The sequence below is a fragment of the Enhydra lutris genome, unplaced genomic scaffold (assembly GCF_002288905.1).
Source record: "Enhydra lutris kenyoni isolate GAN:26980312 unplaced genomic scaffold, ASM228890v2 scaffoldscaffold47, whole genome shotgun sequence".
Lineage (NCBI taxonomy): Eukaryota > Metazoa > Chordata > Mammalia > Carnivora > Mustelidae > Enhydra > Enhydra lutris.
The window spans coordinates 8848522-8870072 of NW_019154131.1; the positions used below are offsets into that span (position 1 = coordinate 8848522).

General features: G+C 35.3%; 1 protein-coding gene across 1 annotated transcript in view; it reads right to left on the reverse strand.

Annotated features, from left to right (window-relative positions):
* LOC111156614 (multiple PDZ domain crumbs cell polarity complex component) overlaps nt 1–20672 on the reverse strand; it is a 137234-nt gene extending 116562 nt beyond the window's left edge. The window contains exons 1-2 of the mRNA XM_022517608.1: nt 20650–20672; nt 17700–17866 (exon numbers count right to left, since the gene is read on the reverse strand). Of these exons, the coding sequence (XP_022373316.1) occupies nt 17700–17866; nt 20650–20665 (183 nt within the window). The 5' untranslated portion in view covers nt 20666–20672. The remainder of the gene's footprint in view (nt 1–17699; nt 17867–20649) is intronic.
* Between the last annotated feature and the right edge of the window lie 879 nt (nt 20673–21551).

Sequence of the window (21551 nt, forward strand, 5' to 3'; positions counted from 1 at the left end):
TAAAGGGAGTAAATCAATGGCAGTGTCTTAAAACAATAAAATTTGTGGAGTTTTAAATCTAGGTAGGAATGAAATGAAATATAGATACGTACATAATAATTACACAGAAGACACAAGTAGGGTACAGGAGGTTGAACTGTACTAAGTTCCTTTCATTTTCCAAGAAGTAGCAAAAGTTCTAATTAAAGGAAAATCATAATAAGTTAAGGGTTATATATCTGACAAAAGACTCATGTCTGGCCTAAAGGGAAAAAACTCAAATCTCCATGCTAAAGAAGATTCAATTAGAAAAGGAGCAAAGACATTTCACCAAAGAGGATATGTGGATGGCAAATAAGAACACAGAAGTTGTTCAGCATCATTATCCATTAGAGAAATGCAAATTAAAAGCTCAAAGAATATCACTATATACCTATCAGAATGATTAAATAAAAAATAGTGACATGCACCAAATGCTGGTGAGAATGTGGAGAAAATGGCCTGCTTGTGCAGTGCTGGCAGGAATGTAAAATGGTAGAATCCCTCTGACAAAGAGTTTGGCAGTGTCTAAAAAAATGAAACATGCATTTATCCTACAACGTGGCAATTACACTCTTAGGCATTTATCATACAGAAATTAAAATTATGCACATGCAAAACCATGCAGCAGCTTTATCTACAAGAGTGAAAAACTGTAAAAAAACAAAGGGTCTCTCAAGAGGTGGGGGGGGGGGCGTCTGGGTGGCTCAGTTGGTTAAGCAACTGCCTTCGGCTCAGGTCATGATCCTGGAGTCCTGGGATCGAGTCCCACATCGGACTCCCTGCTCGGCGGGGAGTCTGCTTCTCCCGCTGATCTCTCTCTCCTCTCATGCTCTCTCTCTCTCTCTCTCTCTCTCAAATAAATAAATAAAATCATTAAAAAAAAAAAAGAGGTGGGTGCATAGCATGGAATAATACTAACCAATAAAAAGGAAGGAAAGATGAATACACACAACAACTTGGATGGTTCACAATAGCATCATGTGGAATGAAAAAAGGATAATTTCAAAGGTCCCATACATTATGACTATGTTTATAAAATTCTTGAAGTGATTTAATTATAAAGACAGAAAAGTTGCCAGGGGACAGGGATGGTGGCAGGGAGGGAACAGGGTATAGCAATTAATGAGTGCACAGAAAGATCATTGTGGTGATGGAATAGTATCTAGATTGTGATGGTGATTACACAAATCTATGCAAGAGAAAGAATGGCACAGACTGAAAAAAAAATGATAGACATTAAACCATTATCAGTTTCCGTGGTTTTGATATTTTATTTTAGTTACCAAGACGTTACCACTGGAGATAACCTGCTGACGTACGTAGAGGACCGCTCTATACAATACTGAAAAATTATTGAGAATGTATAATTATTACAAAATAAGGTTTTTCTTAAAAGTTGACTCAAATAGGCCAAGGATAGTTACTATAATCTTTAGGGTAACCACTAAAAGAATAATAAAATTAAGTATCAGTAGCATGTTAACAGAAGAAGATGAAATAAAAAGTGAACTAATACCAAAAAAATGAATAAACAAGACAAAAAGAAAGAAAGGTCAATTAAAGTTTATTAATAATTAAATAACTACAATTTTAAGATTGTATAACACAACAAAACACATAGATGCTATTCACCAAAGATACAAGTTAATAACAGAAAAGATAAAGATGAAAGGAGAAAGATCCACCATATATACATTGAACAGAAGATGCCTGGTATACCTGCCCTAGTATCAGATGAACAGACTTTAAGTCAAGAAGCATTACTGGAGACAAAGAGGGACAATTCATATAGATAGAGGCTCAATTCAGGAAAAGACAAGACAGTCTAAGTCATCTAAAAATATAACCTCAGGGGTACCCGGGGCTTGCTCCCTCTTTAAACGTCCGCCTTCAGCTCAGGTCATGATCCCAGGACCCTGGGATCCCAGCCCAAAACAGGGCTCCCTGCTCAATGGGGAGCCTGCTTCTCCTTCTCCCTCTGTTGCTCCCCCTGCTTGTGCTCTCCTTCTGTCAAATAAATAAATAAAATCTTAAAAAAATAAAAACAAAAATATAATCTCAAAATTTGTAGGGCCAAAGGACTCAGATCCAAATGAGAAACAGACAAATTCACAATCATAAGTAGAGATTATAACTTATTCCTTTCAGTAACTGATAGAATGGGGGGAGGGGAAATCAAGGATATGAAAGATCTGAACAACATTCTAAATAAAGTTGATAGAGTCAATATTTTAAAAAGCAGCTCTATTTCCTAGGAAAAAAAAAAAAACAGAAATTAGAACTTAAAAAAAGATTGCATTTAAAATGATAAAATTGGGGTGCCTGGGTGGCTCAATGGGTTAAGCCTCTGCCTTTGGCTCAGGTCATGATCTCAGGGTTCTGGGATGGAGCTCCTGCTCAGCAGAGAGCCTGCTTCCTCCTCTCTCTCTGCCTGCCTCTCTGCCTACTTGTGATCTCTGTCTGTCAAATAAATAAATAAAATCTTTAAAAAAAATAAATAAAATGATAAAATTATTTTAAAAAGCTGAATACAACCTAAAGTTTAGAAACAGAGCCATATATATATGGCCACATGATTTAGTGTGCCAGTGTAAGGGAGAAAAGAATGATCTTTTCAATAAATGGTTCTGGTTCAAATGGATAGTCAAATGGAAAATTAACATACATACTTTACCTCATACACAGCCTAAATTTAGAAGCTAAAACAAGCTTCTGATAGAAAATCTCTATATCCTTGGCATAACCAATGATTTCTTAAGTAGGACAAAAAAGGCAATACACATAGAGGAAAGGTTATACAAATTAGACTTTATTAAAATTTAAAAAAAAACCCTCTGGTCATCAAAACATATAACTAAGAGACTCAAAAAGCAAGACACAAAGCAAAAAAAAAAAAAAAGACAGTTGCAATATAAATGTCCAACAAAGTTGTATTCAGAAAATATAAAAAACACCTGTTATAACTCTGTAAAGACTGACAAACCAGTAGAAAAATTGGCAAAAGACTTAAAACAGGAACTCCACAAAGGAGGATATCCAAATGATCAAAAGCATATGAAAAGTATCATTAGTCATCATATAATACTACAACATACCCCTCAGAATGCCTACTATTAGAAAAAGAGGAATTTAAAGCTGACAGTACCAAGTGTAAGCACTGATGTGGAGCCATGAAAATTTTCTTACATTGTAGTGAGAGCACAGACCCACAACTCTTTGGAAATCAACTGGCAGAATCTACAAATGTTGAATACATAACTTAAGACCCAGAAATTTCACTCGTAAGTAAACATCCAAGAGAAATCCATATTTAATGAACAGCAAAGGACATGTACTAGAACATTTATGGCAGTTCTGTTTATAATAGCCAAAAAACTAGTAAAAACTTACTATCAACAAAGTACAGATATAGTCTAGTACATTCCTACAATGAAGAATGGAAAGGGACTACAGCTACATATAATAACATGAAGGAAAATCACAGACACAAAGTGAAGACAAAGCCAGGAACAAAGCATGTATACTCAGATTGCATTTATATAAAATTCAAATACTTATGGGTAACAGTCAAAATAGTATATGAATCTGACTTCTACAAGGAATCTAAAAAAGCCAATCTCACATAACAGAGAGTAGACTGGTGGTTGCCAGGGGCTAGAGGACGTGGGGAGGTGTTGATCAAAGGGTACAAACTTCCAGTTACAAGAACTTTCTGGGGATTTGATGTACAGTGTGGTCACTATAGTTAACAGTACTCTATGGTATATTTGAAAGCTAAGTGAGTAGATCTTAAATGTTTAAACCACACACACAAAAAAACATTATTACGGAGGTGACAGATATGTTAACTAACCTCACTGTGGTAATAATTTCACTATGTATGTGTGTATCAAATATCACTTTGTATATCTTAAACTTACACAATTATATGTCAATTTTACCTCACATAGGCTGGGGAAAAAAAGTGATTCTTTGGGAAGAGGATGAGGACCAACTAAGAGGATACAGAGTATTATGGAGTGTTAATAATTTTCTGTACTTTGATTTAGGTGAAGATTTTTATGTGTACATTCAATTTATATAAAAAAAAATCCTTGAACTACTTAATTTTGCCCTTTACTGTATGTCAATTCTCTCTCTCTCTCTCTTTTTTTTAAGTTTGTAAGGTAAGTGATAAAATCAGAGCATAGAACCTGGCACTCCAATGACTGATAAAACGTACACTTCTCTGAAAGAAAGAAGGTGCTTTGAACAGCCTCCATATTATCAAGCTAAATCTTCTGACAGAAACTCAGATTTTAAAGTTCAATTACCAGGCATTCACCTTAAGTGAAAGAGAATATAGAAATTGTGTATCTGAAGATGAAGCCAAGTCTATTACTGTGATGTATGACTCTCTGCAGGCTTGGTATGGATTCAACTGGCTAATTCCCATCCACAGAATAAATCCTTCAACAAGTGCTCAAGTCAAAATGAATCCTCAGCAAGTGCGTTTTAACCTCATTAGCACACGTAGATTTTTCTTTCTCAAAGATTTTTTATAACTTGTAATCATTTAATTGCATACCAAATTAGAATAAAAAATAATCACTATGTTATCTAATACTTTTATACTGAAGTATGTTGACCCACCCTGATACAGGTTGATATATTTTGTATGAGATTCCAAATTAAAATTTTTTCAGTAATTATACAAAATAATTTTGTTCCAAAAATACTTGAAAAGCTCAATATCTTAAATATTTTTTGATCATATAAATATGATTATGTACCTAAGTTTAACCAAATATAACATCTTCAAACATGCAGATTCACTTAACTAACTTAACTAACAATAAAAATATTGAAATACTGACTTCTTATGTTTCATATATCCCTTCTGGATTGTTAACTGAAAAGGAAGTTAATATTATTAGCTCTATTTTAATGGCTAACATCAATCTTCCCAGAAGTACTTATATAACTGTCTAGAAAAATGATTGCTTAGGATCGAACTGAATTTCCTAAAGCATTTTTATACAGATTATCAAAACCTGTTTACTGGTCCTGTTATTTCAACTATTATAAACCCACAGAATAGCAATGAGAATAAAGTAACCCAAATGCTTATATAATTTAGTGGATATTTCTATCATTTCAAAGCTAAAATATATATTATCTTGCATTAAGCAAGAAAAATGACCACTGCTTTTACAACCTTAGTTTTGGTAGACTTTAAATAAATTTATAAGCATATATTGCTAGTTCAATTTCCCCATTTTTTGTTTGTTTGTTACTCCTTAACATAATGAGAAATAAAAAATAAAGCACTCTCTGGGGAATTTGCCATAACAGGTGCACCTCATAGAAATGCAGACTGTTTTTGGTTGTTTTTTTTTTTTTTTAATCTGCACCTTGTCTTTTCTTCTTGCAGAACAAGAAAAGTGCCTATTTTCTTGTGAATTTACAAAAATGCTGTAAAACACTCTCTGGAACTGATCCCAAATATGAAATGCTAAAATGGATAGGATACCAAGAGTATTCAATGAAATACAGCATCTAAAATGGTAGCAATCACAGGAAAAAAATTTTAGACATAATAGAACTGTATTTCAAGTTTGGAAGCAAGGGAGGCCTCCTTTTCCATAAATCTTTCAGTGAAATACTGATTAGAGCACAACTCTGATGCATTATTGAACAGGCAAACCCTTGCGCAGTAATTGATGGTGGCACTCTGATTTAATGATCCTTATTTTTAAAGCTAATTAAAGAAATTGAGTTGCATGTTCAAAGGGGATTAGCTTAATGTGACGAGACTATTTTGGACATAAAGTACCTCCATAGCTCCTGAACTAAACAATACAAAATGAAGCAGCAAATTATAAAGTGGTGGGAAGGGGGGCATTTTCTGATGGAATAAGAATAATTTCACATTTTCTCTGTGAATTTCGTTTCATTCATTCAGATACTTAGTGAGCACTTCAAATGTCTAAGACATTGGGCTCTAGGGGATGGGACAGTATCTCTTTATCTCTTTAAGATAAAATGCTTTACATAATCACTAATATGTTAGGGATCCTATAAAATTGCTCCACCAGGCATAGTTCACACACCTACTAAGATAGAATACTTTTCTTTTAATAGCTATGAATTGTTAAATAGCAAAGCAGATAGTGGACGAGAATTTGTAGATATTCTTAAAGTAGTCATTGAAGATCGCTGGCTGATAAATTTAAAATGTAAAATTATTGAATTTAGAAAATAATTCCTTAACCCAAAAATATTTAAGCAGTCATTCTGAGTAATCAGAATGTAAATTTTCTGCATCTGTCTCTGTAAAGTTTCAGTGGCACATTTGTCCTAAAATCCCCATGTGCTAAATAAAAAGGATAAATCATCAACCAAGAAACTCAAGATGAAAGGCAAAGGAAAAAATGAATTAAATAGTATCCAAGACTCGGGGTGCCTGGGTGGCTCAGTGGCTTAAGCCTCTGCCTTCAGCTCAGGTCATGATCCCAGGGTCCTGGGATGAAGTCCAGTGTGGGGCTCCCTGCTCAGCAAGGAGTCTACTTCTCCCTCTCTCTCTCTGCCTGCCTCTCAGCCTACTTGTGATCTCTCTCCTTCTGTCAAATAAATAAATAAAATCTTTAAAAAAAAAAATTCCATTAAAAAAAAAAAGAGTACCCAAGACTCTTCTTGCCTTCTCCCTTTTGATATTTAGAGAGGCATATATAAATGCTCTATATCAATAATCTAACTAAAGCAATGTCTGTTGTTATAGACTATTAAATGACAAGATCAAGTGCAAAACTGCAAAGTCTATACAACATAAGTGATGTCATCAAGTTAAATGAAAGGCCGCATGGCAGATTATGCTATTGTAGAATGTTCTAGTCTTCATTCAGAGTTGCATCTATGAAAATTTTGTTTATTCTTAAAATTACATCATAATTACAATCAATACACAATGCACAAAAATGTCAGGATCAGTCAGCATAATGCAGAATATTCCATTTTTATTTTATAAACTAATTTTTAAAGGTCTAAATTTCACTAAAATCTATAGGAATTCTCATAGTTGAAAACATTCAAATCCCCCCCAATTTCCTAAAATGCATATGAATACTTGAGTAAAGACTGCAAAATAACCTGAACTTAAAACAACCACAGTTTTGTTTTAAACTTTTGTCATTATTGTCATAAAATAAATTTTAAGTTTACCATTAAAAAAAAAAAGTTCTACAATGAAGTAAGATATTACAGGATTCTTTAACCTATCTCCTGAGTTCCTGAAATTCCAATTAAAGTCCACTAATTTCAAAAGCAATGGTTTCTTTTTCATACTTGTTTGATCTTTTTTGATAGTACTTTCCTTTTATTGTTATCAGGGGAGAGGTGTCTGTGATAGGCTGAAAAAAAGGTGCGACATTTATCAGCTCTTCTCATCAAGAGCAATAGTCCATTGCTTAAGTCACTTTAAAAAGTTCTTGATGGAGGGGGTGCATGGGTGTCTCAGTTGGTTAAGCAGCTGCCTCTGGCTCAGGTCATGATCCCCCGGGGTCCTAGGATCAAGTCCCCCATTGGGGGGGGTGTCACTGCTCAGCGGGGAATCTGCTTGCCCTTCTGCCTCTCCCCACTCAGTCCCACCCATCCCCCTCCTCCTTGGCCCTATCCCTTCCCTGCCTTGTGCTCTCTTGCTTGTGCTGTCTTTGTTTGTGCTCTCTCTCTCTCTCATATAAATAAAATCTTTAAAAAAAAAAAGTTATTGATGAAGTAGTTAAAATTAGTTTTATTCAATCTTGACTCTTATGTATAAATCTTTTTAATATTCTGTGATTCAAAATGAAAAGTAAACATAACAGTTCTGCTGTATAAAAAGTACAATTCTGTCTGGGGTGTCTGGGTAACTCAATTGGTTGAGAGTGTCTGCCTTCTGCTCTGCTCATGGTCTCAGGGTCCTGGGATCGAGCCCTGTGGCTGGCTCCCTGCTCAGTGGGGGGCTTGCTTCTCCCTCTCTCTCTGCCTACAGCTCCCCCTGCTTGTGCCCCCTCTCTCTGACAAATAAATAAATAGAATCTTTTAAAAAAGAAAAAAAATAACAACTCTCATCTAGAGGAAAAGCATTATTTTTTGAGTTGCAAGCTGAACTAGCTATTTGTCTCATGAGCACCACATTACTTGAAAAAACAAATGAAAGTTAAAAAAAAGGTACAAACTTGGTATACGGCAGACAATTTCTCAAAAATAAACAAAGTCTTTCACTTTAAGGAAAACAACTGACAGTAATTGTTGCCAATAGTAAAATTTGAGGTTTCAAGTGAAAATTAGAACTTTGGAAAACTTGTTATGTGCCAGCCTGAGCTTGACACCTTTCCATAATTTAAAGACTATTGATAATACCAGAAGCAATGGTTAGCAAGTATAAATTTTTGGTATTATATAATGTAATGTGAAACATAATTTTCCTGTTTTTCAAATTTTCCAAATGGCCAATTTATCATAAAATTATGCATGGTTGAAAAAATATTGAAAGCACAAGACAGATTTTATTATAATAGAGTACAAAATGTTCACTGATTTGGTTTCTGATTCCACCATATAACTAAACTTTAAGAAACTACCAATAGGGGCGCCTGGATGGCTCAGTCAGTTGAGCATCTGACTCTTGGTTATGGACTCAAGCCCTGCATCGAGCTCCATTTGGGTTCCATGCTCAGTGGAGACCCTGCTTGAGCTTCTCTCTCTGCCCGTATCCCTGTCCCCACTTGCCTGCATATATACTTGTGCTCTTTCTCTTAAATAAGTAAATCTTTAAAAAAAAGAAAATACCAATAGTTCTGGTGCACTATCAAAGAAAAGTATCCACAAAAAAGGCTATCCTCCTCCCTTTGCCAGCCAAATATCTGCACGACATGTTCTCCATATACACCAACTAAAACAGCAAATCCAAACAAATCAAATGCAGAAGCAGATATGAGAATCCAGTCTTCTATGAAACAACATTAAAAAGATGTGAAAAAAGGTAAAACAATGCCACTCTTCTAATTTCTAAAGCAACAGATTACTGCTATTTTCAAGTCAATTAATAAATATTTAAAATGCTTCTCAATTTTAATTTCTAACCTGATAAATATCAATGTATAAAACCACATAAATGAAAGCCCTTTGATGTCGTTAGTAATTTTTAAGAATGTAATGGGGGTCTTGAAACCAAAATGTTTGAGATCTGCTTCCTTAGAATATTAAATCTCAGTAGGAGGAGGAAGCACCAAGAAGAGAATCAATACTTACTGAACGCTTGGTAAGCTCCCCGCCTAATGCCTTAGAGTTTTTAGATCCATGTTATTTAGTTCCATATTACAATTAATGGAGGGGCAAAAAGAGGTTCAGTGAAGTAAAGTGTATATATATATATATATATGTACATATATATATATATGTACATATATATATATATATATACACATACTCATTCTAAGAAATAAACTCTTATTTAAAGTCATCTACTGATAAATATCAATGCCACAATACACATCTGGGCTGTGTCTGTCTCCAAATCCTATCACACCACAGTGCCAGCATCTGAGATCAGCACAACAAAGGCCTCAAATCACCAGGATATCCTTCAGTCATATTCATTATGCTGTTTACAAGGACAGTGAAACAAAAGTGACAGAGCCCTGGGGTCTGAAGTCAGCCAGCCTACATTTAAACGCTAGCTCCAGCATATAACCTCCCAGTACCTCCATTTCCCTATCCATAAAACAAGGAAAATAACATTATCCAATACATCTATCTCCTACTAGCTACCACTTTAGAGTACTGTTGCAGTGATGAAACAGGGACTTACAACAGCTCCTGGCACACAGTAAGCATTTCATACATGGTAATCACTATGACGATGATGATGATGAGTGTTGCCTCCTTCCAGTATGGTTACCAGGAAAAACATGAGGTCTTCAAAGTAACTTCAGTTATTTAGCTAATTTATTTATACTAAAAATTATTTCTCTGGCAAGAAAAGATAATTACTGATGCACAACAGTTCTGAATTTCATGAATACTTACATATCTCTTAATTAAGCAATCATTTATTGGACTTAAGTAAAATATCATATTAGGTACAAAGTAGTCAAAGATGAGTATGACATGATTTTATCCCAAAATTAGTAAATGGTTTTCAAACAAATATAAAATGCACTTAATTGTAAAACTCCTTTCTATGCTTGGTAAGAACAAATGGCACGTGGAACACCGCATATACACCAGGGTCTAGGCATGTGTGTGGATGTGTACTTGCAGACGTCTTTTCTTTATTTAAATCTCAACACTTCTGTGCTTTCTTAGCAAAACTTCCAAGGGAAAAAAAATTACAGAACATAGATTGACCAAAAGTAATACTGTTATCAAAGTATGCTGAAACTTTCTTCATCAAAGGGGTCCAAGTATTCAAATTAAGTAAATCAATATAACTTAAATGCCAAGACAAAAAGAAATTTAGAAACTGAAAACCTAGGGGACAACTGGGGTGGTTCAGTTGGTTAAGCATCTGACTTCGGTTTAAGTAGTGTCTCAGGGTCCTGGGACTGAGCAGTGCATGGAGGGCAGGTGGCAGGTCTGAACTCAGCAGGGAGTCTCCTTGTCCCTTTCCCTCTGCCCTTCCCCGCCAACTTACATGCACACTCTCTCTGCCTCAAATAAACAAAATCTTTAAAAAAGAGAGAAATTGGAAACTTAGATGAACAACATGTTAGAATGTTTGTAGTGTTTTTTCTATCAGTCCCACATTTCTAGGAGACAAATAAAACTGATTCACAGTTCACAGTCTGCTTAGAGAAAAATAAAACCAAACCCTACAGACAAGTTTAAATATACAGAAGTAGGCACATAAAGGATGGTACTTTGTCACACTGTCTCTCCTTCTACTATTATCCTACTCAGTTCACATCTACTTTAAAAGCCAGCATAATTAGTTAAAAAGCAGAATGAAAGTTCTGGTTTATACTGAAAAGGTCCTCTAGTTAAAATTTGGGGGAGAATTTAAGAGAAATGGCAAATCTTAATGATTCTGAATTTACTAAACATTAAGTGCATAATAAGGAATGCTAATAACTGTTTTCCCAACCTATTTGTTCCTTTACAGCAGAGAACTAACGGTTTAGAAACAGTATATGACGGACATACATTCTTCTAAATCTACCAATGAATAACTGTGCAGTCCAGATTACGTTACAAAAGGTCTCTCAGCCTCAATTTCTTCTTGGATAAAATGAGGATCATGCACACTTCATGTAGGTGATGGACGAGCTAAATGACACAATATCCACAGCACATGAGATCTCCCTACAGGCGATGGTGGTTATTCTTGTTATAGAGCTTCAGATGTAAATCAGCCTCTATTGTGCTTATATTCTCAGGTTAAAAACCTCCTTTAGGTTTTACCCAGTAAATTTCACATTCTTCCCTCTTCTCCAAAGACCATTTAACTTTGTCACAAAAACACCATACAATTAGCACCATTTGCTGTTTTAGACACACATGCATACCCAATAGCAAGATGGTGCTGCATTTTAATCCAGCACTGTATAAAAAGCTTGAACAGTGCCTTCTTGCCCAGGATAAAACAAGAATTTTAGTCCCTCAAAGGCTCTATATTTACAAACTTTCGGTTAAAGGAACAAACATTTAAAAGCTGTTATTGTACCAAAAATAAAGTATTTGAAATTCCTACAGTAAATAAACTCTATGGTAAATGTAAAAACACAAGAATCACTCCTTCTCTTTTAACTTCTCCTAGATAATGTATGTTAAAGTCTCAAGAAACAAATACTTTCCTGTTAGTTAGGCAGCTGCAATGCTTTATCATAAAAGTAAAACCATTTTGAGGGTAAGAAAATATTTTTTCATTTTCACAAGCAACATCAACTTGGACAAATTCCATTCCCATTTTAGATAATTCCTGTTAATGGGGTCAAGGCATGTTTTCTTTCTCTCTGTACTTCTTCCCCCCACACCACCAAGTCATAGTTTAACCCAGGCATTCTTGGGAGACAGAAGTTATTCCCCCTTTACTGACAGCATGGCTACTGATGAATCTTCTCCATTTTAGTCTCAAATTAGAAACCATAGAGAGAAGGGTGATTTTTTTGGCCATTTATATAAGTAATAAAGCTGAGGAAACACAGGCATTTCTGCTCCCTACTACGAATCTACAAAACCATATCCTTCTGATTACCAAAGTCAGAACAGAGCAACAAAATGCCCAGTTATCAAAATTCTCATCTTTCCATCAATCTAAAAAATATAACTGTAAAAAATTACCAGTGCTGATGATGCCGCTGCTTAAAAGCAACAAACCTCAACAGTTTGGTCATGAACCTGATTTCGCAGCTTTATAAATGAGTACCATTTACCTGAGTACCAACTCTCCAGGTGCGCCCGTGAAAATGTGAAATATGCGATTGACTACTTATTTCCCCAGGCTCTCTGAAGGCTGTTCCTCTTTTAAGACAGAGCATCAGAAAAACATGCATGGTGTATAGTACACTTCAGCAGAAAAGCCATTACTAAAATTATAATTGGGATGTGATGCTGTATTCTTAGTATGCACTCTCAGTATACCTCACTCTTAGAAAGATGGAAGAAGCATTTCTTTGAAGAACAATTTATGTATTTCATGATTATAATTAAAGGTCTTATCTATCAAAATATCAGTAAAACCTTTACCTTAATTGTGTTAGGCAGTTTTACTGTAATTTTTAAAATGTGGAGAAAAAAATAAATGATTGTTAAATATTATATTTAATAGAAGTGTTAGAAGATGATACAATTTTCAATTTTCAACTTGAAACAATAAAGTTTGATACAGAATGCTGAATGCTAAAGAGGAATGATGAAAAACATACACACAACCTCCCCTCCAGCAAAAAAAAACAAAAAACAAACAAAAAACAAAAAAAAAAAAAAAAAAACCTCTACCTTAATAAATCCTTCATAATCTGGTTCCCACGTTTCCTCCCTTGCCAAGAACCCACACACAGGTTGTTGCCCTGATAACAAAGATCTGTAGATGACTCTGTATGAGGGTTTCTCAAGCTCAGCACCACACACATTATAAACCCAATAATTCTTTGTCTTAGGAGGCTGGGCTATGCACTGAGGATATTTAGCAATATCCCTGATGTCTACTCATTTCCATGCCAGTAGCATGGCCTCTACCACCCCAAGTTACAACAGTCAAAAATGTCTCCACACATTGCTATATGCCCCAATCACCTTCACTTGAGAACAACTTCACTCTACCCGCAAACACTGTTTCCTCAAGCTGAAATAATTTTCCCATTCACTGCAGAGAAGTCCTACTCATTTTTTAAGACCCATCTTCTATGTTCCCTCCAATGTAAGGTTTTCTCATAGTCAAAGTTCATAATTCCTTATAGCACTCACTTTCTTATTTAGTTACATAAAACAAATGTATGTTCTCTTTCCTCCTCTAGATAATGAGAATTTCTTTACTCACAGTATTTTTACTGACTTTATTAATAAATAATTATAAGTCTTCTAAAAAAGCACCCATGAGAAGACCCTCCCATTGCCAAGGAAAATCTGGCTCACTGAATGATGTCTCACACTGACAATATACAACCCTCCCATGCACTCTGTCTCTCTCTCTCTGTGTCTATGTGTGTGTATATTTATCTTTATATTTATATGTACTTATATTTATATAATTGTTGTTGTCTTTGCTCCTGAGGAGTGGAAATTAAATGAAAATACTCAACTTTAGTAACCGAAGGTCCTTGGAACATCCTTGGAACATCCAGTTCTCTGATATTTTTATTTGGTCTTCGTTTAGCTCTACCTTTGTGCCTCTACCATTAGTTCATACATTTTGCCATCAGACGTTGTTCCAAATTCTTTTGGGAATGTGAACAGGTAAAACTTAAAAGCATAGAAGTATAAGACAAAATTTCATACCATGAACACTGTATTCCAAAATTAAAGAGGAGGATCCACTTAATCTAATCAACACTGAACAATAATTTCCAACCTTAATTTACATTAAGTCAACATCTCTCCAATTATTTCAAGAAATGTCACAAAATTTCCAAAGAAAAACTTAGAAAAAAAATCTGGCTTAAATTTATATACATTATGCAATTGGATAATATGCGTATAAGCCAACACTTTTCTGAGAAAAGAGTGAATGAACAGGAGCATGGGAATATCGAACAAGAACAGCCACAAAATAATAGAATAGCATACTCCAAAAGGCCAGATATCACAGACATGGAGAAACCTCCAGAATATGCTGGGGCCTGAGGCTCGTTTCCCCTATGAGCAGCATTTGTAACCTGAATTATATACATTATTTCCTCAATCTTAGAATTGGTCTCAGTCGCCATAGCTTTAAAAAAGAATCTCTGCAATGTCAATTTCTAAGTATTAATCCTAAATTTCTACCAAAATTAGTAATTTTAATTCACAGTCTTCCTACTCATGGTAAAAAGACATTTAATTTAATGTCTACGGTCAATTCATAAGGCAAGGCAATTAATTAATCAGGAAAGTCGTATCCACCTCTACTGGACTGGAGAAACATCACAGAATAAATATGCAAATCCAATATCCTCATGGCTGACAAGTTTCTATTATTAAACTGCTAACGTGTTTATTTCCCCCACAATAGCTGGATTTCTGTCATGAATACGCATTGAGCCCTGCAGTTATTAGCTGTGATGACTAGGTGACAGTGAGGACACTACTTGAGAATTTGCATCTGACAGATCATTGACACACAGTCACAGTTCTTTTTTTTTCTCCTCTTCACTTAAACAAGAATCATGCAATAGGAAAGGAACTGGAGCTATTAGAGATTATTCAGGTTTAATAGCACACATCCTTTTAGCTGGCGGTTAGAACAATACACAATGTGGCAGAATTAAACAGAGGCATCAATTATGCTCTCAGACCTGTTAATATTTTTGACAATATTTAAATAGCACATCCCTTCAGGGCATGGCTTTTTTGCCCTCTCAGTTACACACCTGTCAAATGTTTAATTTGCCAAAGGGAAACAGTTTGATTTCTAAGGGCAGTCTTAATACTGAAGAAGCAAATTGGAAAAATTACGCATTATTGAAAGGATATAATGAGAAGGATCTGAGGGGGAAAAATAGTCAGCTTAATTCAACATGGCATGTCAGCATCTGTCATTAACGCAACAATATGATCACGTTCTCCAATATGCTGTATTTACCTCAGGCTTTTCAATTATTCATTCCCTTCACTTTCTAATAAAATGTAGAAGGATGATGATGAAGTTGGAGGAGTCAAAGTTTTTGGTAATACTAAAAAAGATGGAGACACTAACTTGTACTCATGGTGCATATAAAATTACACAACTGAAAACATAACTCAGGTAAAAGACAAGAAACAGAAGCTAGCCACTGGTCAGACTGGTGTACCTACTGGTTTAAAAGCACAAAAAAATGTCATGCCTAGATTCACTCATTAAATATTAAATTACAAATTAACAGGTAGTAAACTACACAGAAAATCTAATCCTAACACTATAGGTCTGTAATATTTATGTTTAAACTTTAAAACAGAAAATAATACAAGGTTTTGAAAGGTAGTCTAGTCATACAAGAAAAAGATGGTTTGACAAACAAAGGACACTGAGTCAGTAAAATGAAGACTAAGTGAAGAGTCACAGAAACTATGAGAGACATGGATGGTTTTCCACCAGAATTGAACTCCTAACCTCTAGGAGCCAAGTTTCTACCCTCAGGAAAAAAAGAAAAAGATGTGAGACAGGCTGCAGAATCACAAAAGGGGAAAGACTGTGCCTTGGGAGGCAAGAAAACCACTTTCCAGTTCTGGCTCTGCCCTTATTACAAACAAATCACTCAAACTCATTAAGTATTTGTAATAAGCAGGGTGTGAGCCAGCTGGTTTTCTTGGTCCCTTTCAGCATTTGAAGAGGTGACCAACTAGCCAAAAGTCCAAAGACATTTGAGACATGCCTATAGAACGCCCAAACCTCACAATGTCCCGAGTCTTGAAATACATCAGCATTTCTCATCAGTACTGTACTTGGTCGCAGACTACCTGGCTGGATAATATTACGCTCAAGGGTTTCCAAGGAGATTTCAGCTGAATCACATGGGATCCAAAGTTTTAGAGCCCAAACCCTACTTCTAATTGGAAATGGTAAAACAAGGTCAACAACCAATAAACCTAGGTCTCCCCTGCTTTCAGGGCTAGAAGGGATACTTCTAGTTCTCTCTTTAGTCGTATTTCCTAACAGAGTAGTACTTTTTGTTTCAACTTTTCCTCCCATTCTAATCATATTTTCACATAATATAATAAGGGGAGAAGACATCTATTCGACTTCTTCACTCTCTCTGAAAAACCAGATAATCTTCCACATCATAATTACACTTCTACTCAGAACACTGATCTCTCCAAACTCTTGCCAATTCATTCTGAAAAGGAGTACCTAAAACCAATCTTTTTAATAATTTGCAAAAAAAAAAAAAAAACCCAAACACAACTACATATAACAAAAACAACTCTTTTCTTAATTCATGATCACAATTTTTAAAACCATTAACTAATAATTCACTAGAGAAAAATATTTTTAAAAATTCTTCTTTGTTTTTTGCATATCTTTTTTTAGTATCTAGATTAAGAATTTATGTGACATTAAAAAAATTCCCTCTCTGTTGCTACTATTTGTTCTTTTTACATTTGGCACATTTTTTTAATTGGAGCTATTCTTTCACTGAATTATAAAACTAGTCTTCAAATTTCATTTTTAACCTTTTAAGGGAGAATATTTGTTAGCAAGTCATCCATAGTAATTAAATTAATGCTGAGAACATTAGAATGAGAACTAACTTAGACTGAAGGCATAAATGAGATTGACTTCAAGCCTTGTAAGGATAACAATTTCAAAAAACATTTTTTTTTAAAAAACGTGAGAAATGTGATTAAAATAAGAAAGTTCAAAGAACATCTTACTTGAGTGTTCGTTCTGTCATTGTAATGTTTCAATTTTAATATAAATGCTAGGAATTTCAATGCTCTTTATTTTTTTTACAGGAAAAAAACCAGTGTTACATTTAGAAGTTCTAATGTTTATCACCATCTGATGCTGTCATTGGAAGCAATTGCTACTTACACTCTTTTAAGAAGTGAGAATTACAATTTCTCTAACTGATGACAATGTAATTATTTCTTTTACTGTCAAAATAGAGGTGATTTCCCTTCCTCACACACATGATTACACATGCAAATCCAGGCTTATCTGAAATCTTATAAGCGTGCTGAATGTCTGAATCCGAATGCAGAAGATCACACGAACAATGAGCCTCAGTGGGATGGAAACCAAGTCCACAGCCATCTACCCTAAACTTATTTTTATCATCCCCTTGTCCTATAGGGACTCATACTTCAGCATCCACACAGCTTTCAAGACAATGTCATATCATCTACAATACACAGCAACAACCATTACAAAAATAACTGGGGGGTGGGGAGTCACAGTGAATCTGAATGTCTCATTTGGAGATTTAAATGACTTTATGAACTGTTCATTAACACATACAAAAATCAGCCTTTCAGAAAAACACAAGACTGTCCCAAGATCTATGCCATGCTGTGACAACGGCTTTGGGAGACTCGTGTCCTACCTGGTCTTTCAGCTGCTGTACAGAAGCCTGAAGGTTCAGAATCTGACTGAAGAGCGGGCTCTGCAAGACTGACTTGAGAAGGTTCAATTTGTCTTCATTGGCTACATCTCCACGTTCTCGGAGCCTGGCTTGCAAGCGCTCTGCTGCCTGCAGGGCTCGGTTTCTGTCTAAACCAAAGAGCAGCATTGGTCACTAACAGGATTCAAAAGATACACATCAAACCCCGCTTACTAGAAATCCTAAAACTATTCCTTTCGAGAGCATAAAATTGACTCAGAGAAAACAGAACTGTAAAATGTCCCTAGAAATATGTCCCTCACACCTTGAAGTTTCTGGTTAGAGAGTCTGTCTGAAAGCAGAGAACTGGTTATAGGGTACGCCACAAGCATCTCATTGTTGCTCCAATTCAGATGGAGTATATTTGAATTCCAATGCCAGCTGTCAACTCTTTCATATAACTATTGAAAACCAAACACTTCGTGAACTTGCAAAGGATGATACTTTCACTTTTTCAAAAACTTTATTTACATTTAAGAAAAATTAAAACTAGGGGCGCCTGGGTGGCTCGCTGAGTTGGGCCTCTGCCTTCAGCTCGGGTCATGATCTCAGGGTCCTGGGATCAAGCCTCGCATCGGGCTCTCTGCTCTGCAAGCAAGGAGCCTGCTTCTCCATCTCTCTCTGCCTGCCTCTCTGCCTACTAATCTCTCTCTATCAAATAAATAATAAAATCTTAAAAAAAAAAAAAAGAAAAATTAAAACTATAACTTACTCACTAATAATTGGATGTAGATGATGTCACTGATGAGTCATAACATCCAAAACACAACAGTTCCGTATATTAAGGAACAAACATTCTATACTTGACAATTCACTTGAAAATATATCACAACAATATATAACCCTTCAAAAACACTTGTTAATACTCTCTTTCCCCAAAATTAAATAGGATATCCATATATGCATCAAACCAAAATAATTCAAATATTTATTGACCACCTTATATATTAGGCATTAAAGTTACAAAAGTAAGTATTTGAATAAGTGTATCCCTAATAATCCTAGCATCTTACAAGCATGTTTCCACCAGATGGTGATTTTCTGTGATAAATCACATTTAAAAACCTGTCCTTAAAACTCTCTCTTTTTCACAAGTGAACCCAAATTTGTTTTAAAGAAATGAAGACCATTCAAATATATGTTCTAACAGATTCATCATGGTAACAAGGGTATCTATTATTCATTTGCCATATTACAGTAATCAAAGAGTGGGAATTATCACCACAGACACTTCTGATAGAACCAAATGTGGGATGACACAGAAATGGGGAAATTAAGGCATAAATTAATGTTGACGATGAGTTCACACGCATACACAAATTTAAACAAACGGTATTTACTCATTAGTAATTAGTATTTATTTATTTATTTATATTTTTTGAGAGAGAGAGCATGATTGGGGAGGGTCAGAGGGAAAGGGAGAGAGAGAATCTTAAGCAGGCTCCAAGCCCAGCATGGAGCCCAATGCAAGGCTCCATCTCACTACCTGAGATCATAACCTGAGCTGAAATCAAGAGATGGATGCTTAACTGACTGACCCATTGAGATGCCCAATCATAAGTACAATTTTAAAAGTAAATAATGATAAAGGCATGAGAACTTTATTCTGAGTCTATTTGTATCTAGATTTGTATCTCAGTATACAAATTTGGTATTAATTTCCATGCCAATTCTTGGAAGGTGTGCACGTCAGTAATAACTTACAAAATAAAGACTGGAAAGTGACAACGTCAAGAATTCTCTATTTCTCCTTCACTGTCCACTTTCTTATGAGGAACTTTGCTTTGTGGACTCGTAGTAGTCTTTGTGGCATGTGACTTTAGTATAAAATGGGGGATGAAGGTAACACGCACCATGTACTTTCATCACTCACATAGTACCAGGAGCAAAAGTCAGAGTAGTGATCCCCGCTATCACAAAAACAGCTCCTTCTCCTTTTCCTTCCACCTATTCTCCTCCTATTCCCCAAAGCATGCAGGTATCGAGGCATCAGCCGCAATCATCAAGGCACCTAAGTGAAATCCAGATACCTTCCAATAGCCATACCCCAAAACTTCCCAGGAAAACACGAGGCATTAGGACACCAGGAGAGGGATGGGTGTACATGATATGCCTGAAACTAGTTCTACAAACCAGCTTCTCTAAAACTAAAGAGCAGCGAAAGAAAGATTAACATGTGAATTTGGGTATTTCAACCTATATTATCTCATGATAGAAATTAAACTGCCTTAAATCATCACTGAAGTTTGTCAGCCTAAATGATTATTATTGTTATAGCTCAATGGTCAACTTAAAAGCAAAGCTCAGTAGGATTTCAACTGCCAGGGGCACCTGGGTGGCTCAGTGGGTTAAAGCCTCTGCTCAGGTCATGATCCCAGCAGACAGTGGGCTCTCTGCTCAGCGGGGAGCCTGCTTCCTCCTTTCTCTCTCTGCCTGCCTCTCCACCTACTTGTGATCTCTGATCTCTGTCAAATAAATAAACAAAATCTTTGAAAAAAAAAAAAAAGGATTTTAACTGCCAGAAATATAGAAGCCAATGAGTTTCTTTCAATATCAAAAATACTGTTAAGCTTTCTGGTGCTATCTACAAACACCATTAACCAGAAGTGGGTCCATAAATCAGAACAAGGTTTACATTAAATTTCATTAAAACTCATAATTGGTAGAACATTTCATATGTCTTTATCTTTTGCTTACAAATGATTTGTTTTTATAGCACTTCAGATTAAATCATCCAAATATAAAAACACATTTCCCTGCTGTAATGCTAGTGGATAAAAACTTCAAAAAACCAAGTTACTAGACAAAATCCTGCTATGTAGAAAAACCATTTCAAAGATCCCAATGGAAAAAGTTCTGGTTCTTAAAGAAAATAAGAAGGAATAGGTCTTACCTATAGTTTCTAACATTTTTTTTCCAAAGGTCAGTGTTCTTCTTTACAATGATTTTAAACAGCAACTAAAACAGAACTCTGGGGAGAAAAGAAATAAAATGGAATGGTTATGTTTTGTCACAACATTAAAACTATATAAAAAGTACTTGATGCTACCACAATTCCATTGGCCATTAAAATCTTGTTGATTTAACTTAAAATAGCTTCATAGGCAAAAAAAAAAAAAAAAAAAAGAAAAAAAAGTAATCATTTCAGGATTTATTCAAAATTATTCAAAGGTAATAATGGCATAGTAAGGTGAAAGCCATACAGTGTGTTTTAAATAGGATGGCAGACATATCCAAAATATTTAGGAACTTCTCAACACAGATCACTATAATCTTAGATTCACTTACAGATTCTCACCCACAGAATAAGGAACTTACTTGACTCTGTATGAGAAATTTGGTGGGCAAAAACATTAAAACATAAAAAGCAGAAGATGTAATCCTGACTTTGATTGCTCACAGTCCTAACTGGGGACAGCATACACACATACCAATTAGAAATAAACTATGACACTCATGCAGTATGTGAACCAATGGGAACTACTAATACATTAAATCATGGATGAAAAACTGAATAAAAGAAAGTATAATGTTAAATGGAGGAAGGGTTTTTCAAAGGCTTTCAAAATACCCTCCTCACTATAATATTCTCTTCTCCCTCATTCAAAATAAACTTTCTCAACTCCTTCAACTCAAACAGACTCCTCTTTCTCTGACAATACTTATCCAGATTCTTTAAAGTACCAGCTACAGATTCCCAATGGCAATGTCCAAATCGCTAACCATACCTCATCTTTGCTGTCCAACAATTTATATGTCCTCTCCATAGTCACACCCAACCTCTGCCTCGCAGAA